The following is a 26,558-nucleotide window of genomic DNA, read 5'->3' on the forward strand; positions in this document are numbered from 1 at the left end:
CTACTTAGGTGGAGTTCATTAATTATTATATAATAAGAAAAAATGATTGTTGATGGAATTGTCATTAAATATATTGTTTAGATTGATATGAGATTGCATTGTTATATTTTTTGTTAACTTTTTAACAGGAGAAAATGTAAAAAAATATAGGGGAAACTTTATCCATTTTTATTTCAAAATAAATTACTTAAATTTATTATAGTATATTTTTAATAACTGTTTATTTATATTTCAGCAGAAACAATTGGGTCAAAAGTCTAATTGGTATGAGTTGTTTGTCCAAATTCATACTCACGATCATGATAAGAAGAGATTTGTGGACGAAAAGTCCATGCAAATAAATGTACGGTACTCTATTATTTATTTTAAATAAATTAATTTTTTAATTGTATCATATCATGAATTAATAAATTTTTTTCCATTTTTTACATATAGGAAGTGGTAGTGGCCAAAAGGGAGGAGTTCCAACAAACTACACCCGACACCATCAATGAGAATCAAATTTATTTGGATGTTGTTAGGGTCAACCAGAAGAGACGGATGGTGTATGGGTTTGGATTAGAATCATCTGTCGTTTACCCTCCACATAAAGCATCTTCTTTTGGGGCGTATTCATCACATGATTCTCATTTTGTTGTTTTACAATAAGAATTAGAACAGTTAAAGAAGCAACTTGAAGAAGAAAGGCAATAGAGGAAAGTAGAGAAGCAAACTATCACAGAGTAATTTCAGATGCGTTTGGAAGAGATGACACTCAATGATGGAGGAGATGATGAGATTAGTCAAAAGCTTGCTAATGCCTCCACCTACAACTTCGCCTCACCTCCACTTAGCTGGGATTGATGGTTTTGTATTTTAATTTTAACTTATTAAAATTTAGTATTTTTATTTTACTAGAGTTCATACTTATTTTATCAGAGTATTATTATTAATAATATTATTGGATTTTATTATTATTATTATTATTATTATTATTATTATTATTATTATTATTATTATTATTTGCTATGCATTATTCTCTTTTTAAGCTATTAATAATCAAATTTTCAAATGTAAAATTTTTTTCAAAAAATTATTAAAAAAAATTACCGACCAAACCGTTTTGGTTGGAAAACATTTTTAAAAATATCATAAAAATAATTACTGACAACATCATTTGGTAGGTAAATATTTTCTTAAAAAATTTAAAAAATTACCAATAAAATAAATTTGTAGGTAAATATTTTAGAAATTATTAAAAAGTTGCTTATGAAAGTGGTTGGTAAACATTCTTAAAAAATTTTAAAAAAAAATTACTTGCGAACGAAAGCGATAGGTAAACATACTAAAAAATTACCTACAACAGAAAGTGGTAATTAAACATTTTTAAAAAATATTAAAAATAATTACCTGCAAAAGAAAGTGGTAGGTAAACATTTTTTAAATTATTAAAAATAATTACCAACCACAACAGTAATCGACAATTATTAAATTTTTCATCGCTAAATTTATTTTAACAACCAAAATTTTGTTACAAGTAATTAGTGACAAAACATTTAGTTGGTAAATTAGTTGGTAATTCTACTAAGCTGATGATTCCCCACAAAAATTAGCAACCAAAAAAAACCTAATTTACCGACAATTTTTTCATAGGTAATATCAGCGACAAAATCACTTTTTCATCAATAAATTTTACTTACACATAAATTTGTGGATAAAAAAATTACATCAGTAAATTTGTTGATAATCCATATTACTCATGAAATGTAAGTAAATTTCATTGGTAATTTTTATAATTATTTTTTTAATTTCTTATAGCGTCTAACACCCATACACAGAACACAAATAAATGTTTATATTAATAAATAAAGAAATTATCCATTCAAAATTTTAGTTCAATTGGTTATTTTGATTTAAACTAAATAATACTAAACCAATATACATGTTGGTATACAAATTATTTTGATTGAAGTTGATCATTTGATTTATTTTTAAATAAAAATAAAAAATAAATATTTTTTATTATGCAACGCGAGGATAAATAAGTAATTTATTGAATTTCTAAACCAGATCACACCCAGGCTCTTGGCTGCTCCATGTTTGGAAGATGCACATGCAAAAATAATCTCCTGTAGGGCTCGTTGCACTGCTTTAATCACAGATGTGTAAACCATATTCAACAAACTTTCCATATGCATAGTCTTAACACTATCACACAAAATAAACAAAATCTAATAAAGACTTAACAAAATTCAATCCTAAATGTAAAGATAAAATAAGGATAAATTATACTAATCGTCGCTCAATTTACATAATTATTTCGTTTTAGTTATTTAATTTTAATTTATTAAAATAAAATTTATAATTTTAATTTTGTTTAAAAAAAGTCATTCTAACATGCAATAATAGATTTCTAAATTAAAGAGTAAAATTATCCTTTTTGTATTCTTTTCTTTCTTTTTCTTTCTCTTACTTTTATGATTAAATTAATTAATAATTATTATCAATAAAATTGTTTTAACTAAATTTACTAATAAAATTATTAATTATATACATGTTATTTATTATTAATTAAAATTTAATTTGTAACAAGATGGAAAAGTAAAAATATAATAATAAATTTTAAATAATATTTTATCAATGTATGATATTTTATCATTATTTTAGTTTTTATATAAAAAATAATAAACGATAAACAATAATTTACAGAAATGAAGATTTATTTTAATTAAATATTAATTTAATGTTAGTTAAAAAAAAAAGAAGGAAAATGAGCTTCAAAATCTGCTATCCCAAGTTAAAACGACATTTTCTAAAACAAAACTAAAATTTATTGATTATATTTTAATAAATTGAATTTTGAGTGGCTGAAAAATCCTCTCTTTATACTAGGGCCGAGCAGAATTCGGTTTAAACTGAAAAATCAAATCAAATCGAGTCAATTCGGTTCAATCGGTTCAGTTTTAAAATTTAATCGGTTCGGTTCGGTTTTAATTTATAAAAATTTCGGTTATTTCGGTTTGGTTTGGTTTTGAAGAGAAAAAAATCTGTTAAACCGAACCGAACCGAATAGTGATTTATATAGTCAATTCAAACCGAATCGATTTTTGAATTAATTTATTTTTATGAAAAATTTACGAATTATATATATATATATATATATATATATATATATATATTAATTGTTTAATTTCATTGATTAATGGTTATTAGGTTCAAACCAAAGTTAAAATTAGACCAAATAACTTGAAAATCAAGTCTAAATTAAAAAATTGATCAAAAATCAAACCGATCGGTTTAAACCGAACCGAAATAAAATGGTTCGATTTGATTCAATTTTTCACCAATTTCAGTTCGGTTCGGTTCGGTTTCTAAAATTGACGGTTCGATTTTTATAATTTAATTCAGTTCGGTTCGGTTCAGTTTGAACCGATTGCTCACCCCTACTTTATACCTTCAGCATATAGTAAGGAAAAGGATTGATACACAATCACATGCTTGAAAATAAACAAAATATAATTTAACACTTGAGATTAACAAGATTCAATTCAAAATTTAAGGATAAAATGAAATAAAACACAGCTTTACTAAGAGAAAATATTATAAAGTCTAACAAAAATATGTAGAATATATTAATATATGAGTATTTATAAAATTCCAAATTTTAACTTAAATAGGAAAAACTATTTAAAAGAACTAAACTAATTAGGAATAAACTTAGACATGCTAAATTATATAGGAATTACAAATAAAAGAGATTAGGAATATAAAGAATACAACATTAAAAGAAATCCTAGATTAAATAGGAAAATGGGACTTCCAATTGGACTTGGATTTCAATGTCTAATCTTCCATCTTTTCAGCAGCAAAGTTACTGAGTGTTAGTATCTTGGTTCAGGTAAAGTAAAAGTCTAAATGATTTCCTTAAATTGTAATTTGATGATTAGAAGAATTAAGAAGTGGCATTGCTGAACAAGTTAATTATGGCCAATGAAAGACATAGATTAGGGTTTATTTGGCATTATTATTAAAATTATTATTGAGAAAGTTATTTTTTTAAAATATATTAATTAAAGAATATTAAAAAATAATTTTAAATTAAATTTAATAAATTTTAGTTATGAAAATATTATAATAATAAAATAATTTTTTTCAGGTATTCCAAATTGTGAAGCGAGGAGTGTGGATCTTCTACCATGATTCCTTCTAACCACACTTTTGTCAGATGATGACAACCAGAAAGTGGTTCCAAACTTGGAAATGAACTTTCCTTTAACATGTGCATCTTCAAGAAACAAAGACGTCCCAATACAAAAATGGGAGATCTTAGAACCATCTCAGCTTCTTCTCTTCTCTGGAACTCTACTCCTAAATTTCGAAGATTAGTCAAATTGAGTAACGCATCTTTTCTAATTAGATTATTAGCTTGTATCCACTTCAAAGTCTCTAGGTGTCTTAATGTACCCAAATAGCACTTCCATTGATCATGATTCATGATCTGTATAACGATCCACTAACAGGTGTCTCAAACATTTTAATTTCCATATTATATTTGGTAATCCATAAGCAGACCAATAAGTTTCTAGTAAATCAAGAGTGTATAAACTATTCAAGTTGACAGTGGATGCAGGCATTGAGTTGGATAAACATCTGCATTTTGATGAAAAATGTAATTCATTGTCCCTCGAGCCAAGATATCTCAAGTGAATCATTTTACCAATTTCTCTAAGTATATAACTCTCTACCAAAGACATATTTTGAAGATTTAAGATTCTCAGCAATTTAAAATTCTTGAAAATAAAAATTAATTGATCCTTTGTCCTTATTGGATAGTTCTGCTTTGGATGAGGCAGAGAAGGGAATGAAGACTTGGACCTGAAGGCACAAAGAATTCTTTGCGAATGGCAATTCTGCGTGACTTAGTCATGGCAGCTGTTAAGTCCTGTTGCTCAATAACTCCAAGAAAACTTTCTTCTCTTGCTTTTGACACACACATATCTCGCATAAGATCGCGCATGCGGCACTTTTTAACACCACTTCCGGTGTGGTCTCTTTCACTCTCTTGAACCATCCATCTATTTGCAAGCTCTTCCAAATATTGTTCGTCTACATCTTCCATCGTCTCATCTCCTTCTGAGAAAGAATAAAACTTCTCATCTCCTTCTCAGAAAAGATAATATAGGATGAGTTTGAAAGTAATTACTAAAGGGGTAAAAATGTGGTGAGCTAGAAAGTTTTAAGTGTCCGTTTAACAGGCGGACGCTATTATGAATATCTACAAATCTTTTCACTTAAAATTATTAAATAAAACAATTAATAATATTTGCTTTTAATTTAAAAATTATAAAGTAAAACAATTAATAAAAGCTGTTCTCCACGTCCGAATTAATTTCTTCTTAAATAAAATATATTAATTCGGATGTGAAGAAGGGCTTTTATTAATTGTTTTACTTTATAATTTTTAAATAAAAAGTAAATATTATTAATTGTTTTATTTTATAATTTTCAAGTGAAAAGATTTTTACGCTATTCATAATAGTTTTCGCCTATTTAACTCTTTTTAAATATAGCATCCTGCGCTCAAAATTTTCCAACTCAGCACAATTTTATTCTTTTAGTAATTAAATTCAAACTCACCCTCTTCTAGTATATTATTTTTTCTGTTACGCGCATCTGGTAAAAAGCTCTTCTCGTCTCAATGATTAAGGTACAAAACCTTCAGTTATCCACATCCAAATTAATGTCTTCTGGTCAATCTCTAAGTCTTTTGGAAATTGGGAAAGATAGAAAAAGCATGGTTTTAGGCGAAATGGCAACTCTTGATAGCTTAAAGCTAATATCCAAGCCACACCAGCATACTAATTATGTTGTTGCAACTTGGTGAATTGTGCATTGATGTCTTTTTGCACCATCTTCCATTACTTTAAAGACATGTCAGCCAACAAGCCTCCAAGCACAACAATTGCAGAGGTAGTCCTCCACATTTTCTTACCATCTCCTTCCTTATTCTCTTGAATTCTAGTGCATAACCTCATTAACTTGCAATATCCTCTGGAAATGCTTTCTAGTTGAGAAGTTCCCAACCCTCTTCATTCGTCAAAAATGGTGGTCCCTTTGGAGAAATCCATGGATCAACATATAAAGCAACTTCTTTGAACTAGGTAGTGAATAAAACTTTGCTTCCCTTCTTCCCTTTTAGGAAAGCACATTTTAAATTATCCCATGCCTCTTCTTTCCAAATATCATCTAGAAACACCAATTATCGCTCCTAATTCAATACATCTTTAAGTGTTCTGATCAACTCTTCCTCCTCTTTCATGCTTCCCATATTCTCCCATTTAGCTCCAACTGCCCTCAGGATTACCAACCAAACATCTCTTGGGGAAAATTATTGAGATATGAAATCCTAAGACAAACAATTGAAGTGTCGCTTGATATCAATGTGATTATATATATACCTGCTTGGCAAGAGTGGTTTTACCAAGTCCTCCCATTCCCACTATGGAAACAACTTAGAGTCGGTCTTCCTCTAGCATTAATTGATCCAAAAGTTCCTCTGTGGCACTCTCCAATCTGATCATGCTCATCCTCATTATATGGATTGATTCTCTTTAGTCATCGCTGCATCTCACTAGCAGAACTTGACCCCTTTGCTTCCCTAATAAATTTGATGCCGTAAGTCTGCATGCTGGTAGAAATGTCCCCAATCCTATTTGGATGGAGTTAATTTGTTGTCCGATATCATGGAGTTGGGAAGCCTTGGCAACCATAGAGGTAGACCTCTTGATGAGTCCTCAAAATCCAACTTCTGCTCTTGGAATAGTGAGCAGGAAGGCATCTATGACATCCTTTGCCTCATAAGCAACTTCTCTGATATCAGCTACCCAGTTGCAAACACACTCATCGTGTTCTTGCATGCAGTTTGCATCTTTTAAGAAGCACTGCATTCACTTCAATTCAACTTGCAACTGCTTAACTTCCTATCTCACATTAAAAAGAACAGCTGCCTCTTGGATGAGCAAGTTGGAAATTTTTTCAATAGCAATCGAAACAATAACATCTGCCATCTTTCTTCCAGCCTGGTGAAAAGTAAAGAGAAAATGTGTTCAAAAATCAAAATGATCGGTCTATATGAAACCTTTTGCAGGAAACAATCATGTCTCTAATGATTTAGAAGTTTCATTCAATTAGTTGGATAGCAACATATCAACAATTATGATAGGAAAAGAAGACCAAATAAGAGGGTGTTTGGTTTGGCTTATAAGTCGATAAAGCTTACTTATAAATAGAAATCGTTTGATTTGGCTTATAAGTTAAAAGAACTACTTAAATAATACTATATTATCCTAATAAGACTATATTATATTGTTGTGCACCATGGTAAACTACAAAGAAATAAAGTAAAAACATAAAATACTAATTTTTACATGGTTCTCCCTTACCACATAGGGCTACATTCACGGGCATGTCATCTTTCACTATCAACATTTTCTACATGTCACAGCAGCTCCACATTCAATCAAACTTACTAACATCATCCCCATACTCTGATACCAATTGTTGTGTACCATAAAAGAATGTAAACAATAAAGAAATAAAGCAAACATACAAAACATCAATATTTACGTGGTTCATCCTTTTCACATAAGGCTACATTCGTTGGCATGCCATCTTTCACTAATAATAATAATAAATCATTAATTACAAACTCAAAACTATACTACTCATAAACTTAATTACACCCAAGAGAATCCTCACAAAAACTCCTCATAGTAAATATATTAGTTAGTCCTCTTAATCTCCTCTAGATATAATCCAATATATTTACTACTACAACTACTACACCACAAAAGATGTCTTTAACTACAATAGACAATAATCTCTTACTCTTAAATTATATCCTTTCTCCACTTTAGGCGAAAGTCTTTTTCTCTCTATGAGACTGAAAAGCTGTTCATCAATGGGCAAAATCAAATCCATAGCAATTAGTAAAATCCCTCTCAACGATGGGCAATATCCCCTCTCCATGAGCAAAGCCTAATTAATCCCTCCACAATACTTCCATTTATAGTATTAGTTCCTCAATTCTAATCTAATTAGGAATCCCACTCAATTTAGAAATAATATTAAAATAGGAGTTCTACATAATATAGGAAATATACCTCTATAATGTTTTTCTCACTCAAATTAGGAAAATGTTTTCCAAATCAACTAAGATTTTGGATCATAAATCTAACAATCTCCACATTGATATAAAATCCATCAACCATTGCATATCTCAAATTCTTGAGTGTCATCAAATCATCAATTCTTCATGCTTAAGCTTGAACTCTTTAAATCTTCAATTCTTCAATCTTTGTCTTGGGTCTAACTTGCTTTTTACTTTAAAAAATCTTCGCAACATCAATTTTCTTGATTTTGCATCAAGAACTCCAACTCAATTTCTGTCCACCATTACTATTGTTGCATGTGCAACTTTCTACATATCGCAGTAGCTCCACCTGAAGGAACGGAAGCATGAAAAACATAAGTTTATACCATTGAATTCAAAAAATTTTCTTCTAGGATCACATGCATCATACAAGATTTATTTTTATCTATTTGATTTCAATGATAAACAACATATTAAAACTCTTTTAATATGTTTTTGGATCTGTATTTGCCATTTAAGATTTTAAAATTAATCAGATTAATTTTAGAATCCTAGATTAAATCAAGAACGATTACACTAACCTCTTGATGTACTGCAGTGTTGTCCCTCTAGTTTGTCCACACCAAGAACACCTGTGGCAGCCCTTGAACAGCTTCTAAAGCTTTTTATATTAATTAGAAATTCAAGTTCTGCCTTTAAGAGATTAGAGATGTAAACAGGACACTAGAAACAATTTCTAGTGTTCTTAATTCAAGAGATTGATGGTTAATTTCTTTGAATTGATAAGAGATGAAGAAGAATAGATGGAGAACCTCAAAATGGCGTGACAAAGGAGAGGAGTGGCTATTGGTTGCTTTTCTTTTTTCATAACAACAATTATATAGCTAGGTTAACACATTAAACCCTTGCCACATATCACCTTTGATTAGTTCTAGGTTTAAGTGACCCATTCACATTGTGCCAAGTGTCAAACCTATATTTAATCTTAATATTAATAATCTTACATGATTAAATACATTTGGCAAGCTTATGTATAATCTCATGTGTCACCATCTCATGGTGCCACGTGTCACACTGTGAAATGACCAAAATGCCCCTGTGTCTTAATTTTGAGTTCTTAACCCAAAATAATTATTTTTCTTCTTCTAATCAATTTATATCAAATATAAATTAATTAATTAATCTTTATTAATTAATTTCTCATTAATTAAATTCATATTTAAACACTTTAAATATAAATTTAACTTATACTATACATCCAATAATCTAGATTTGGTTTCAAGTCATGCTAGGAACTTTGCAATCTAATTGCAAACCAAACCTATTTAATTAATCAATTAAACTCCTTAATTAATTAATTAAATCATATTTAATTAGGTGATAACTTGTGTATGTGTGTGACTTACTAGGCTCATCACTAATTGGCAATGAGACATGATATCAACTCTTAATATCATCAAAACTCTTTCTTACCATAAATGATTTCTCTAAATCATTTTATGAACCTCATAGACCATGGTTAACACCTAGCATAGCATGCCATGGCCACCCAATTAGTAATAAGGTTTACCTTAAATGAACCTATAATCATATGTTACCATGCACTAGAATCTCTCTGTTACAAAATCCCAACTCAAGCTGGAGTCATGGTTTATGTCAAACTCCATTTGCTATGAATATTATATTCTCTTTTAATTCCAGTTCTTGATTAAAAGATTTTTCTCATCAGAAACTCTTTTCTGAATAAATCTATCTGTCCTAGCTAGGAACTTGAAACATCAAGAACAATTAAATAAATATAGGATTTTATCTCTATTTACTTAGAGGAATAGATTACATCTTGATCAACACCTACCTCCATATATAACTAGTAGGAGCCAACACATGCCCATATACCCATATGCTCTAGGGCATATTACTAACACCACCTTCAACCAAACTTACTAAGATCATTCACATGCTCTGATACCAATTATTGTGCACCGTAGAAGCGTGTAAACCACAAAGAAACAAAGCAAACACAAAAACACTAATATTTATGTGGTTCACCCTTTTCACATAGGAATGCATCCATGGGTATGCCATCTTTCACGGGTTAATTGCATCAATCGTCTTTGAACTTAGGGGTCTTTTCATTTTCATCCCTAAACTTCAATTTCTTAAAATAAAATCACTCAACTTAAGTTTTATTTTAAGAAAAGTCACTCTTACCTGCTATCTCTTACCTGTAATTGCAGGTTTACCAATTCAAAAAAAGAAAATTACTATTTCATCCATCTCTGAAAAGAAGCAATCTCCTCATCGCGATAATCATCCTCCACAGTAGGCTCTAGCTTAATTTGTGGATCAGCCACAACTTCCCTAAGAGGAGCAGAGAATAAATTCATGCCACCACAAAATCGCATTTCATTGTTGATTATAAAGTGGGGAAAGACTTTAAAGGAAAAGTTTCAATGTTGAGTGGAAAACCTGTTATTGCAGGTGAAAGTGACTTTTTTTTGAAATAAAACTTAAGCTGAGTGATTTTATTTTAAGAAATTGAAGTTTAGGGACAAAAATGAAAAGGCCCCTAAGTTCAAGGACGATTGGTGCAATTAACCCCATCTTTCACTATTAAAAATAATAAATCATCAATTACAAGTTCAAAGCTATATTACACATAAACCCAATTACACCCAAGAGAATCCTCACAAAAACTACTTATAGTAAATATATTAGTTTGTCCTCTCAATTTTCTCTAAACAAAAATTATTCTTGAACTTATCTAGTTATAATATTACAGTCCCTCAACTTAAAAATGTAACATAAAACCCTATCAACTTTTAAATTTTACACAATAAAATCCCTATAACCTCCAATTACCAGTTTTTCAGTTAGACGCTGACCTGGACAGTTTCATCATGGAGCTTAGTCAGTATTTATCTTTTCTCTTTCAAATCATTTGTAAATTGAATCATTCTTCTCTCTATAGATAGAATAATTTTTCATGCGTAAATAAAATAATTTTACACTTTGCATAAGAGAGGAGAGAGAAATGTTGACTAAGCACCATGCGGGAGCTATTCATATTAGTTTCTAACTGAAAAATCAGTAATTGAAAGTTAGAGAGATTTTACTGTGTAAAATTTGAAAGTTTAGGGGGTTTTATGTTACATTTTAAAGTTAAAGGACTGTAGTGTTACAATTATATAAGTTCAAGGACAGTTGTTAAAATCTATTTAATATATTTACTACTATAACTACTACACCACAAAGGGTGTCTTCGACTATAATAGACAATAATTCCTTCTTCTTGAATTATGTCATTTCTTCATCTTAGGCCAAAGCCTCTTTTCTTCTATGAGACTGTAATGGGCAAGAGCCTCTCATCAATAGGCAAGAGCCTCTTATCACTGGGTAGAGCCAAATCCTCAACAATTCAAAATCCCTCCCTACGATGGGCGGCAGCCCCTCACCATGGGCAAACCCTAATTAATTCCTCTACAATACTTCTACCTATAATGTTAGTCCTTCAGTAATAATACTAAAATAAGAGTTCTACATATATAGAAAATATACCTCCATAATATTTTTCTACTCAAATTAGAAAAATATATTCCAAATCAACAAAAATTTTGAGTCATAAATCTAACATATACCTGACTTATAACTTATCTACTTATTTTAAAACTACTCTTTGACAAAATAAAAGAATGTATTATCCTAATAATTTTTAAAAAATATCAACATTATCCTCATTTTAACAATTACAACACTTAATTGTATACCCCTTTTTCTAATTTTAATAAATTAAATTACTTTTAAGCACATTTAAACCAAACACTTAAACTACTTGAAAAAAGTTATTTTTAAATAATTTTATCAAATAATTAATTACTTATTTTTAATTTGGTTCATAAGTTAAAAAATATATTTTAAGTCAAAAGCTAAAAGTAAGTAATCAAACCAAACACCTGTGGACATCTATTTTTTGATACCTAGAATGTATGATTTATAAAAGTAATGAGAAGCCATGTGATGAAATATCACTAGATAATGAGGAATCTTAAAGCACTTAAAAGACTTTAGAATGTTAGGAATATATATTTTTTATTTGGTTTGCAAATTGGGAGCATAAAAAGTTTTTTTTACTATAAGGACCTAAAAACCCAAATTATTTATTTATACTTAATTTAATATTTTCAGAGCTTCATGTGGGCTTATAAAATAATTAAATGAGTTTAATTAAATATTTAAGCCCATTAAATTTGTCAAATTTTCTAATGTAAAAGTGGGTTTTTAATGGATTTTTTTGGCTTAATTATATTTTAAAGTGTTTTAAAAATTATTTTTTTTAAGATAAAAATGAAGAAAATAAAATATATATATATTTGAGGGATAATTGTCCCTCATAACTGATTGGTTAGAGGAATAATTATCCCCTATTTATCTATTTATTTATTTTAGATAAAATTTGAAATTATTTGAGGGATAATTATCCCTCATAATAGTGGGATAATTATCCCCCATTTATTTTATTTTTTGAATAGATTTTTTTTAAAATTTAGATAGGCTTTAAGATTATTTTTCTTGCTATAAATACCATACCTAGATCACCTAGAAGAAAAGAAGAGAAGAAAATCAACCCATAATCTACTAGAGCACTTTAGAGAGATTCTTCTAAATTAAGTAGAAGACTTTCTTTTGTGCCATTAGAGCCACAATTGCCTATCCTTTCACAAAATTATCTTAGTTGATTTTAGATTTAAGTTTATTCTAGGTGTTCAATTGACCAAAATCACATCTCCATCGCTCTTGGGAATATCATTTGAAGGTATTCTTGAGTGCTTCAAGAGTCTTTTAGTCCAAGAATTGAAGACCAATTATGAGATAAATCTGATTGGGCAAATCTTGTTTACCTTATGCAGTCAAATATATGAGTAAATTCTATAATTTTATAAATGGTCTTTTGTCTTATTTCTTTTAAATTATTTATTAGGATGTCAGCCTCAATTCCATGTCTTTAGATTTGCAATAGCTTCATATTTTTTTATGTATATAAATTTAATTTGATTGATGGGCTATGTTGGCCTAATCAGTTTTTGGTAGCGTCATCTTTTATTTTTATTGTCTCATTGTCTATTAACCCATACATGTTTTTGGATAATTTTAGATATGAACACAAAATAGTAGCCTATGCAGTGCAATTCCTACTTTTTTTGGTTCCTAATGTTTTATTATATTTAATTTCTTTTTATTTTAATTTCATACTAACTTTGTTTATTTTGCTATACTTGAGTTTGATGTTTGTCTTTGGATAATGTTAGAGATCGAATGGAAGAAATTGGGATTGAAGTCTGAGGTCAGAGATTTCAAATAAGTTTTATTAATTTTGGGTCTTAAATTTTGGTGTTATTCTTTTTCACTTTAATATTTTCTTATTTTGAGCATAAAAATATTAAGCAAGGCATGAATGGATCCAAAGAAATTTCAAAAGAAACCAAAGAAAGCAAAAGGAGATCGAACATGGTTAAAAAAAAAATGGGGTGGAACTTGAAGGCATAAATTGAAAATTAGAGCAAAAAAGGCTGCATAAGAGTTCAAGGCCCCTTGCATAGGGTACTAGGCTAAAAAGCCATATAATAATGTAGAATTATTTTTATCAAAAGGGCCTTTTAATTTGATTTAAGGATTAATTTTAAATCTCCTTCTATTTCTTTTAGTTTTAGGTTATTTCCATCCTTTCTTTTTTCTTTAGTTTATTATTATTATTTTTTTACCTTTGAATATGACCACGACATGTAAGTAATTTAGAAATTAAAATTATGTGAATTTAGGTTAATTTGGTAAGTTGAAATCTGATTTAACATGACAGAAATATGTATGTTTAACTTATAGATAATGCATATTTAGGTTCCCTACAACCATAATTGACCTAAATAATGTATATATAGGGTAACTTGACTTAATAAAAGATAATGTGCATGTTAGAATTAGGTTAAAATTGATTTATACATAATTAACTTAGTTAAATATGCATGCATAGCAAAGTGGTAAAAGGGTAACATCATTAAATTAGCAACTTGGCATGTTAGATATTACTTGTGCAATATATGGTTGATTTTTTTTGAATTAATATTGTGTGTAACTTTAAACTTGTATAAATATATGAATAAGGAATTAAATAAAAGAAACAATAGAATAGACTTTAGAAATTATTAGTAGAGGTTAGCCCTTGTTTTAAAATAAGTCTAGATAGAGAGAGTGCATAACACTATTTCTCTCTTGTAACCACTATCCCGAACCTAAGCCATTAAGCTCATAGCAAAAGAATGGCAGTGACCTCTACAAGGGATAAATTGATATACACATCCTTTCTTATGAATTTATCTCGATTATTACTTAAATGGTGACTCATTTATTTTATCTTTATGACATTAATTTTCTAGCATCGTATCGTGATAATATTATGGGAAGATAATATTAAATCAAATTCGAGGGTCTCGTAACACTCTCTAAGTTTTTTAGTATTTTTAATTTTTATTTTTTTAATTACTAATTTTTCTAGTGCCCAGTGAAGGAACAAATGATAGTGGTGGGGTAGAAACCAGGCCTCATAATTTTTTATTGCAGTTTGTTGGTGATTATTATTATATTATTATTATTAAGCTATAAATGGTGATTTTTAAGGCACAGCTTTTAAAAAGAAAAAGAGAAGACGACTTTTAAGAAAGAAAAGAAAATGTGTCTTTCCCACTTTCATGCTCGTCGATAATTCCCACCTTCAATAATCTTTAACCTATCTTACGCGTTTTCGTGTTCTATTTCTTTCTTTTATCTAATGATTGATAGTAAATTAACTCATTCCTACCCCAATACTCCTTAACATGATTCAATTTGCTAACTACACATTTACTTTTAAATTATATATTATTATATAAAATTGTACGTTGTCACCTCATTATTTAAATTTTCATGCATACTGGTTCTACATTTTAAAATTTTATTTGAAATTATAATACATAAAAATAAATTTTATATGATACTAAAAGAAATTAGTATAAAAAAAAGGTATTTTTTAAGTTAAAAATATAGGATGGAAAGTGATAGATTTATGATCACGCAAGTAGACAATTTAAAAAGTTTAAAAAATACTATCGCACGATTTATAAGAAGATCTTAACTGTTAAGTATAAAATTTCATAGTAAGTTCTTACTGATTTCTTCAAATAAAGAGCAAGTTGTTGCTGGTTTCTTGAAATGAGATGGACATGTAATGATATTTTCTTGGAGTTCTTACAAGAAATCCAAGGCAATCAAAATTACTTTTATAGTATCCACAAATTATAATCACTAAATATCTATTTGGCATTACGTTTGAAAGGCTAAAATTATTTTTCTTAATAAAAACACAATTTTAGATACTGCTGAGAAAAGCAATTTGAAAAAAACTGTTTTATTATTTTAGTATTCTTATAATTAAAACATATCAAATATAATTTTAAATTATTTTTTAATACTTTTTAACTAATATATTTAAAAAAAGTGATTTTTTTATAGCAATTCCAACAATAATGCCAAACATGCCCTAAAAAGACTTGAAAGAGAATCCAGGACTTGTTTAGAGGTGCTCTCATATTTATATGAATTTTGTACAGATTCTATAAAGGAAAATAGTGCTTAGATTTTCATCAAACAGATGGTATGCATAAAATTTAGGTACCCAATCTCTTAAATTATATTTCATTTGTAACCTCCATAAATCATTACCATGAAATTCATGCCCATAAATATCAAAAATATTTTGTAACACCTAAAGTTGGAGAGGTAAGAGAGTTGATATTCAAAGGACTACTGAAAAAGAAGAGAAATGTTTGAATTTAAGTAAATTTTTAGAATGAGGAAATCAGAGTCAAAGAAAGTAGAGGAGAGAAATAAAAGGGTAAACAACATTTTGTTTCAAAAATTATTAGAATTTTGTTGTTAAACTCTTGGTGTGGTTTTGCTATTATGTCATAAGGAATCAATTTGACAGTAGTAGGAAGCCACATGGCAGTATGTTATGTACTTATTTTAATGCTCAATTTTATTATATTTATAAAATATATAAAATTTAAATTCCTAATAAACCGAGTCTAAATAATTATTTTTTCTCTCCTTACTACTTGTATCTATATTCATACTTTTCAATTTAAGATTAAGTAAAGAAAATTCAAAAAAAGAAAAATTTTACTACTTTAATTTATTTTTATCTGTTATATTAGTATTTTTCGTTTGTATAAAATTATTTATCACATTTAAAAAATTAAAGAGTGTTAACTATTTTTTTTCAATTTGATTCTTTATTTCTATTAAATACTATAATAAATATTTATAATATTTTCTAGGTGAGCTAAGGATAATTTAGTGAATTACTAATATATTTTTATAAAAATAAAATTATTCAATTATTTTATTAATCACCGTATAAAACTCAAATATGTACAAAGAATACATTCTTTTAGCCATTTTCACATTTCTTGAGAGATATCCACTTTCTGCAACTAGACCACAATAAATGCTTAAGTAAATGACAGCATAAATGCTTTTAAATAAGTAATTTTTCTTTGGGTAATTTACTTGTAAATGCTTAAATAAATGCAAACTCCACCAGACCACAATGCCTGAAAGAATAAAAGAATCCATAAACCCACCAGCCAGTCAGCGGCTTTAAAATGACACATAATTGCTTATAGGCAAAATATATGTAACACCCCAAATTTTAAATATATTATTTTGTGAATGATATTAATATTTTTATTTTATTTAAATTTTAGGATATTATTTAAAATTTTTCAGATTTTTCAAATCGGATTTGATTTCCCAAAAATATAAAACTTTGATGATTTTTAAAAATTAATTTAAAGACCACGTGGCAAAACTAAAAATATATTTGGAGTTTACGAATTTTTCTGAGTTTTCTAGAATTTTTTTTCGGAATTTTTGGGCCTCGTTTTCGGTCCCAAGGCAGAGTGAAAATTCAAAATTTTGTGTCTTGAATCGGACCGATCGAATCAGATCGGCTTTTCTTTTCTTCTTCTCCTCTTCCCCACGCGTCCCGACTATCCTTCCTCTCTCTCCCGTTTTCTCTCTCCTCCCTTACCCCCAGGCACCGCCGCCGCCGCCGCCACCCAGCCCTCCCCACCTCACCGACGCACCACCCCAACCTCCCCCCATCGCCGACCGCCTCCTGGAACGCCGGGAAACGGCGCGTAAAGCCCCACGACGTGCAGTGTGCCAATTCGTCTTCTCTGCCGAAATCCAGCCGATCCGGCCACCAATTGGGCCGGGTCTTGTGTCAAACAATATCTACACCTCGAGAGCTTTCCACAGACACCAAAAACACTAAAATCCATTGAGCGGTTTGTCCAATTTTTGTCTGGGAAGTTTTAGCCCATTTTGATTTTCTGGCTAGATTTCTCACAAACCGTGAACCCTACGAGAAAACCGAGAGTACCAGAGCGCTCCACTCGTCGAGAGTTTCGCGGCAATATAAATTTCAAAATTTTTTGACACCATTTTTCAGTGGGTCCCACGAAACTTCGCAGTGTTTTTCCGAGCATTAAATGAGCTTAGAAATTTCGTAAAAAATTTTATACTAACCCCCGTGTTGTGGGCTTCGTGTAGGTACCTTCAATTTGCGAAAATTCGACAATTGTCGGGGTCTGTAAATTTCCGGCCAGACAGACTGGCTACCGAAAAAGTCTCCGAATTGGATCGAGATTGGCTACCCCACCATTGTCAGACATCCCAAGTGCGTCCCCAGAGTCAGAATCGGCATAGGTAAATCCAAACCTTGCTTTTTCGTAATTTTCTAGTGCTTAAATGGGATTAAAAATCCATAAAATATTCGTGGTAGCTCAGAAAATTTTGATTCTTTTTGCATTAGCCTAGTAATATTGCTAAGGACCACGGAGCAAAGTTTTAGAATTTTTAGAGCTTATTTTGGGTAGTTTTTGCAAAAATGGTCAATTATAAGGACTAAACTGTAATTTCACATATTATGATTGATGACTATTTAGATGGGCCCAGGAGGGACTGTGTGATATGATTGAGTTGTGGGTGTATGGTTGGTGGATATAGAAGTGTGTTTTAAACCCATTTGCAGGTTGGGTAGGTCCTAGGTATAGGGGAGACTCTGCCGGATTTTTGACACGACTTAGAACGTATTTGGTCTTTTCTTGGTTTGTATTGAGTCAATTGTATTAAATAATTATAATAAAATTATTAGGTGAGCCGGGACAGCCTTCTTCCTCCTCCCAGCCGCCACAGTGACTGCTGTCAAGTCTGTGAGTAAAATATTAATTTTAATTATAATTTCGATATTATTATATGTTCAAGCATGCCCATGCATCACTTATATGTATGTATTTATGTAGTTAAACTCTAGGCACGTTTTATGTTGCATTCACAACTGTTAAAGTGTCATAGATGTTGTTGTGGTAATTTGGAGCAGTGTGCATGAGTTGGCGTGCGTGTGGTGTGGTGTTGGCTATGGACAGGACGTGTAGACACGGCTTGAGATCTTCGCTGGGACCCGGTCCTTCGGGGTAGACACGGCTTGAGTTATTCGCTGGGACCCCGATTTGGTTTATTAAGTGGAAGTCCGAGCTTAAGTTCTTCACTGGCACAGTTTGGATTAAGAGAGCTGTATAAGGGATCAGCTCCCATATATGTATTGTTTGATATTATCGAGTGTGTGAGTGCTTCAAATTACCTTTTTGCTGTTATGATGTAAAAATATTGCTGATGTTGCATTTCACTCTACAGGGTGCATTAGCTTTAGATAGTTATAGAGATTATGGTTAAAATTGATATTTTACTCTCTGAGTCGAACGCTCACTCCTGCTCAATATTTTTCCAGGCCACAGGAGGATATTTTTTAGGTTAACCTGCTTTTCTCCCTCGCAGGTCGTTTATTAATATTTGTATAAACCTGTTAACTCTTAGAATTCTGCATGTGTTAGAAATATTTATTTGAATTGGGTCTGTAATATAAATTGTCATTTTGGACCTGTAAACTTATTATTTTATGCATGTGTGTTGGGCTGAGCTCCCATTTATTTTTATGTTGTTATGAGTATGTGGAGGGTGAGTTGAGCTCCCCAATTGATTATATATTGTGTTTACAGGTCGGGTGAGTCAAAAACTTTCCGTTGAAAGGTCCATTTTATGGCCAGACTCTGTCCGGTTGAATTCTTGAAATTGGGCCCAAATAGGCCTTAGAGCTGAGTTAAGGAATAGTTAGGCTTACTACGGGTCTCGGGGGCTTTAGGCTGGCCCAGGTCCTAGTGCCGGTCCGACCCATAGGTTGGGTCGTGACAATATACATGACATGAGTCCTCAACAATCCTATCACAATAGAAACTTATGTTAAGAAAGGAATAGAGGAAGTAAGATTGAGTTGGTTATGGTGAGATTGGTGGTGGCAATTAGTGGCATGGCTGCACATTTAGCATGGAGATCAAGCCATGGCCTTGGTTCCCACACAAGCATCCCAGTTGGGAAATTTTTATTTAGATTCGGTTCATTATAAATTCAAAGCATGTACATGCAGGTATCTACTCATGTATAAAGCAGGTGAGACTTACGTATTTGTGTCTTAAATCCATAATTGATTAAGCCTATATAAGTTTTTCCCTAGTTGAAAAGGCGTTCCAGGTAGATGGGTATAGTGAGCGGAGACAGAATGTGGCTATGGTAAAATGGGTGAATAGTCTGTTGTGGCAATTGGGAACAAGAGATGGAGAAAAGTAGTTGCAATTGTTGAAAATGTAGATCCATCCAGAGACTTTGACCTTGCAAGCAGAAAATTAGGATAGGCATAACGAGACTGTTGTTGCTGGTAATTGAAGAGCAGCAACATGATGTTCAACCAAAGATTTTCTTTTTTTTTTTTAATTTTAATTTATCATTATATAATATAAATTTGTCTTAAAAATATAGGTTTAAAACATAATCATAACAATCTGCATACATTTTTTTTTAATTATGAGTATTTAAATATATAAAATAAAATAATTTTTAATAATAATATATTATTGTTAGTGATAGGTTTCAAAAATTCGAAATAAAAAGACCCTCTACTCATCTCCACCCCACGAAATATCAAGTGAGGCGAGATCAGAAAAAATTATTTCTTTTGTGCAGAGCAAAACGAGTTGGAATTCAAAATAATTGGCCATCCCTACAAAGGGTTCTCTCTTCTCAGGTTTTTAAATATTCTCTCTCAGGGAATAGGGTTTCTATAGCAATAAGGAAGAGGGAAAATAACCTTTATGTTTCTCTCAATTTACCAACTTGGAAACACATAGTAAAGAAAAGCTAAAGAATGATGGCTGAAACATTATCAAATATAGGCATGAATTTTCTCTACTAGTAAGACTCAGAGATTTTTTGGTTATTGCACTATTTTAGTACCTGTGTTGGTATCGTGATTGAAGGACTAAAAATATTTCTCTAAAAAAAATCATTTTATATATTATTAAGAAAAGTTATTTTGAAAGAGATATTTCTTTATTTTAATGTTTTTGTAATTAAAATTTATTAAATTTAATTTAAAATTATTTTTTAATAATTTCTATTAGTATATTTTAAAAAAATATCATCTCAACAACAATTTCAACAATAATATCAAGTAAGTACATAATCAGTTTGTTGAGTAAATATTACAGGAAATTACTTAACTTTATAAGTACTTTCATGAAACTTAATGTAATTAAAAATTAAATATTTTCAAATTAACTTACTAATCTATTAATTACTTTACAAATAAAATTTCCTTATTTTATTAATTTTTAAAATAAAAAATACTTAAAATACATTCAACTTCCCTTGCCATCAAACCTGTCACTTTTTTTTATTTCTTTTCCATCAACATTTACTAATTAAATAATTTTATTTATAAAATAATTAACACCTAAAAACTTTTGATTTCAGGTTATATATTTACTTTTTATGAAATTAAATTAAATTTTAATAAATTTTATAAAAAAAATTAAATTTAATAACTTTTATGAAAACAGGGCGAATGATAATTATCCAATTTGCTCTGCAATGCGACTGGTTACAGTACTAAAAATGTGCTTCACAGCACATATTCTATTTTGGTCCTGGATGAATGACACGTCGCGTACACAAATGCAAATATTGTAACTGTATCTTAACTGCACAAACAAAGAACGTTAAAAGCACAGAGCGTGTAAATTCATGGACGACTAGCAAGATGAGAAATTACAAAAATTGATGTTGGCTAAACCAACCAGCTTCACATTCACTAGCTAAAATTGCATTTTCAGTATGACAGCTTCAGAATCAATCATTATCAGGTGGCGATTGATACTCATCAGAAGATTCATCATCATCGGATGATGCTTTCTTAGCTCTCTCCTTTCTTTCCTTCCATCTCGCCCATACCCATTTCAATATGATGAACCCGCCAAGGGCATAAACCTGAAAGTAGATGAAGTGCTTTCATTGAGAAAGAAACTATGAGAAGAACGTTAATAAGAAACTCTCAAATAAAAGATCATGACGATGTATCTGTGGTCTGATAACCGAGTTCACATACCACAGTAGAGGCGAATAAAGAAAACATAAAACAATTTAGAATTGGCAACTGAGAGAGAATACCACAGAGACAACAATTCAGCAGAAAAACAACAGACCGGTTACAAGGGACAGGAACAATTGAAATAAGAAAAAGAAATTTTCTAGTTTCTTACCACAAGGAGAATCAAGCGAGGGAAGAGTGGTGTCAGCTAAAAGGAAATTGTAAGCTTACGCATATTCCATATATTTACATATCTTTACAATACATATGCATGTCCACATACAGGGTTGGGAAAAGAAAATTTGTCACAAGGACAAAAGAAATCATATGTTAAAAATATAAGATTAAGAAAGGACAAAGAATGAAAAGACAAAATAACATTAATAAGCTGCAGAACATGAACAATGATGTGCTTGACAAGAAGGTGGAATATGAACTTGAGAACCCCAAAAAATTTATAATATATTTGTGAACACTAGCTTAGATTTTGGTGTTGTTTTACAAACCACATAAATCCAGTTAAACGTGTTCAGCAAGGGTCTTGAGATTTAAAAATTTAAGTTGTTTTTGTATTAATGGCCATAAATTGTGAACCATCTTTACACCAGTAATTTCAAACATCCCATCACCATATGGATTAAGTTAATTACCCCCAAAAAAAAAAAAAAAAAAAAACCACTCTTGAGGCTTACCTTAAAATAATTCCATCACTGAAAATTCAACATTTTGATGGACAACAGTATTTTGTGATATATCAATTAAGGGATTTGTAGCGATATTAACAGACCACAGGGATCAAAATTACTAATTTTCAAACAATAATGTGCAAATATATCATAACAAAACCTCAGGGCACTTTTGTAGTTAATTCTTTATCTATATTGTTAAGAGAACTTCAAGCTCCACATCTGAGTGACTCTCACGACTACTTGATTGCCTCCAACATAAAAGCATTTTGAGGGTCATTCAAGGAAACCCAAGTAAGGGTCACCCAGAACATTTCCCTACAAACCAAAATAAAAAAATAACTAAATTCAATTGCCAATATTTCAATATCTAGACTACGAGTGAGACCTATATGACCACTCCATTCAATCTAGAAAAAAATCAAACTGACAACCCATCTTAATAACCACTTGTTTCAACCCTTCTACTTCAAGGGAAGCATTTTAATTCATCATACCATCTATTTGCGATCTCCATTAGTTCAAGGATTACAAATTGCTAGTAAGAACTAACAACTTTTGACTCTCTTTGAAATGTTGAAGAGATTGCTACCATTGGACCCAATTCTTCCCCTAAAGTTACACCTCCTTGTCATTTCATCCACTTTATTTAGCCCACCTCAAACTTATAAAGGAGCATAAACAAATAACAAATTATTAGGCACACCGGGTGCATATGCATCATATAAACAAAATTATATGGGACCCACTCTTTATATTACAAGGAGAGCTCACTTTTCTGCGAAAGAGGGAACATTATTATTTAGTGTTCTCGGCGTATCTAATAATTAAGCCTAAATAATGTATTAATCCACTGGCAATTCATAAAAGAAGAAAGCAAGTACAAATCAATAATCAAATTACACTTCGAGTTGACATCACTTGTCCATATTTTTGCCTTTTTCCAATTCTTAGCCCACTTTTTTTCTCACAATAAAGTATCATATGCTATTGATCAATGATAAAAACAAACATGTGAACAGGAAAAGGCTACTAATAGGAATTAATATCATTCCCACCACTATTCTATTTCCATTAAATCCCAAAATTATCAGTCCCATAAGTACTCAATAAGCTATTATCATTTGCTTCTCCCACTTTGGCCCAAAACAGATGAAACTTCTCAAATTCATCCATTTTCTCCATTTCATCTCAACTGACCTTCTAATAAAAATCCTGCAGAACTTTTTGTTTCATTCTCAAAAAGCTTCTGTGGTGTAAATAATACATACAATACTGCACAGTGAACCCCTACTTACATGCTCTGCCAAACATTTGCATTACAACCCTCCTCATATAGAAATGCATAGTCAGAACCACCAACAGCAACAAATTTTAGGATGCAGTTTCCATTTACCACACAATCACCTAAGCAATATATAAAACCTTTAGTACATGCATATACTTTCATATTTTTAGCACTTTCTTCTAAAGAAAAGAGTCATAAACATCTCCCACATTCAAGTTCCTTTATTATGAAGTTTGCTTAACTATAACATCAGTTTTACGGGGAATGGTGCCACAAGTTATCATATTTAATGGTTCAATCATGAGATCCGTATAGTAGATTCAACCGCTATAAAACTCAATAAAAAGAAAGAATCTTAATTAAAGATGAGCAATATCAATCTTGGTCGGATTGTCAAAGGCAACAATACCTATACTTATGCACTATAAACAGAAATATATTCGATAATTATGCTAGCTAATAATATCTATGTAATTAGACAGTTGACTTACCATAATCATCATTATCTATGTCCCATGTAAAATGATCAAATCATACGGAGAAAAGTCCTTTCTCTCTAATTAATCTAATTTATTATTCTCTCATATTAGCCCTACCTTGAGCATTGGAGCATCCTAACAATAAACAACCGTGGACTTTTGAACCCACAAGAAACTACTCTGCATAAAAAGGAAACATGAAATTGACATCAAGCTTAACTAATAAGCAGAACTTATGGAGCAATAACATAAACCCAGTGTATTTCATGATCTTTTATTCTAATTGCTGACTCCTATTCCTCACATATTCCTACATTTATTCTCAATTTTCTCCAGAAAGTTTTCTTACTACAAAAGATTAAACTTTTTGACCTCCTCTCCAAGCAGAAATTATACTCCAAGATTCACTGATCCTAATTCTCAATATCTGCTAAATATTACATTATTCCACTTATTAAAACTTCAATTTCACCTCGAAAGAGAGAAATTCCTTATAAACACATCTAAATAAATTCCAATAAAACAAAACCCAAGGTTTCAATATCCTCCATGTATATTTCGGAGGGTGAAGAAATACAAAAAACCAAACTACACAAAACAAACCTGCCAGATAACTACTGGATTGTGAGTCCTTCCGCTGCTCTCTTCGAGCTCGACATCAAGAGATGGCGAAATTACGGGATGAGCATTTGGGAACCTCACAAAATTTGGTTTCTGCTTTGCATTATCAGCCTCTCCATCGCCACCTACAGCTATTTTCGGTTCCTCTTTGACCACAGATTGTGGTGGCTTCTTCTCATCTTGATTAAAGAATGGAAGTTTTATCTCAAATCTGGGAAGGAATGAGAATAGATTTTTGGGTTCTTTTGAACTATCTTGCTGGGTCACGATTTCGCCGATTTCAGCTTCCGCCATGGTGTTCAGGGAACAGAAGAGTTTGGTGTTGAATTGTTTTTTGGGGTTTTTGTTTGAGGTTTTGCAGAGGTAGAGTGGCTCACGTGCAGGGTTCTGGGCCGCTTAATTTTGTCAAGTGCTTAGTACTGTGTTTGGGAAGGGGAGGGCAGGAGAGGAGGAGGAAAAAAAAATGGGACGGTGAATTCCTTGATCCATTTTCTCTCCCTCTCCCCTTTCCCCCTTATCCCAAGCACAGCTTAAGACTTCTTAGTATTATTATTATTATTATTAAAATTATTATAAAATTAAAATGCCTTAACCCAATTTGTTAATATTAATTATTATAATAGCGATTAATTTAACATTATGCTTGAGAAGAAAATAAAATCATTTTAGAAATAACACCTTCAATGCTTATATTATTAGTTTAAAATTCGATTCGATTTGAAAATTGATAGAGGTATATAATTAAAAATTTAAAATTCAATTAAAATCGAGTTAATGCATTATTTATTTTAAATATTGTTCAATGAATAGTAAATTTATATTATTAATTAATATTTTTTATACATTAATATTAATATATTAAATTTATATTAGATACTATTCAATAAATATTAAATTAATATGAATATTATTTTAAAAATTGTAATCTTTTATCAATCACTTTTAATATATTAACTTATATATGTAAAATATATTATTTTAATATTTAATTAACTTGTCTAATTTACTCTAAAATTTTAATTAATGTTAATTTTTAATCAACATTCATTTCTTAGAGTTGACTATAAAAAAAAATATAGGTAATAAATTTAAATTATCCATAAAAGTAATTTAGGTTATGTTTTTGAGAAATAAATATTATTATTACATTTGAAAGATTTTTTTATTAAACCGGTTAAATTGATTTGAGTTTCAAAATTATATTTATATTAATTAAAATGATTTAATTAATTTTTCTTATTTTTAAGATATGTTAAATGAGAAACTTTTTTTTTTTTTCAATTTTTCTGTCTATTTATTATAAATTATAAAATTTATTACATTTAAATATAATTTATTGAATCTCCATTAAATAAAAATTATATTTTCTCCAAATACAATGGATAAAGCTTTTCAGGCTCAATGGATGAGAGTTTAGTGGTTTAGGATGACCTCACCTCAGGCTTCTGACTTTTCTTTTCTTCTTTTCCCGGAGGCTGTGTATTAAAAACATGAGGAATTTTGAGTTGAAATTTGGAAAAAGCCCAAACAAAGTCTTATCGGATGCTTTCTTCCAATCGTCGTCTTCTCATTATCATTTTGTATTTTTTTTTTTTTAATTTACTTTTGCTAGCCGTGGGCTGTGCCTGTTTTACGTTGAAAAATAAACGTTATTCCCTCCCTACTATTTTTTTTGTGCTTTTTAAATTATTTTACAAAAATTAAGAAAATTGTTGAATAATATTATTTTTATAAAGAAAATATTAATAATTATTAAAGTAATTATTTTAATGGACACGTAAAT

The 26,558-nt window shown here is 30.2% G+C and overlaps 1 protein-coding gene and 1 pseudogene across 1 annotated transcript; both read right to left on the minus strand.

The window, feature by feature from the left end:
• Window positions 1–5,684: 5,684 nt before the first annotated feature.
• On the minus strand, window positions 5,685–7,099 carry LOC131173223 (putative disease resistance RPP13-like protein 3; annotated as a pseudogene).
• A 14,197-nt stretch (window positions 7,100–21,296) lies between these two features.
• On the minus strand, window positions 21,297–25,276 carry LOC110641712 (uncharacterized). Its single transcript, XM_021793531.2, has 2 exons — window positions 24,758–25,276; window positions 21,297–21,601 (listed from the first exon to the last, which is right to left on the minus strand). Exons 1-2 carry the CDS (start codon window positions 25,067–25,069, stop codon window positions 21,464–21,466), a joined length of 450 nt encoding a protein of 149 aa, XP_021649223.2. The 5' UTR covers window positions 25,070–25,276; the 3' UTR covers window positions 21,297–21,463.
• Window positions 25,277–26,558: the final 1,282 nt, after the last annotated feature.

The sequence above is a fragment of the Hevea brasiliensis genome, chromosome 14 (assembly GCF_030052815.1).
Source record: "Hevea brasiliensis isolate MT/VB/25A 57/8 chromosome 14, ASM3005281v1, whole genome shotgun sequence".
NCBI classification, from domain to species: Eukaryota; Viridiplantae; Streptophyta; class Magnoliopsida; order Malpighiales; family Euphorbiaceae; genus Hevea; species Hevea brasiliensis.

Coding starts and splice junctions, on each gene's coding strand:
- LOC110641712 (XM_021793531.2), bottom strand. CDS start 25,069: ATGGCGGAAGCTGAAATCGGCGAAATCGTGACCCAGCAAGATAGTTCA. Junction 21,602..24,757: donor ATCCAGTAGTTATCTGGCAG/GTTTGTTTTGTG, acceptor ATCTACTTTCAG/GTTTATGCCCTTGGCGGGTT.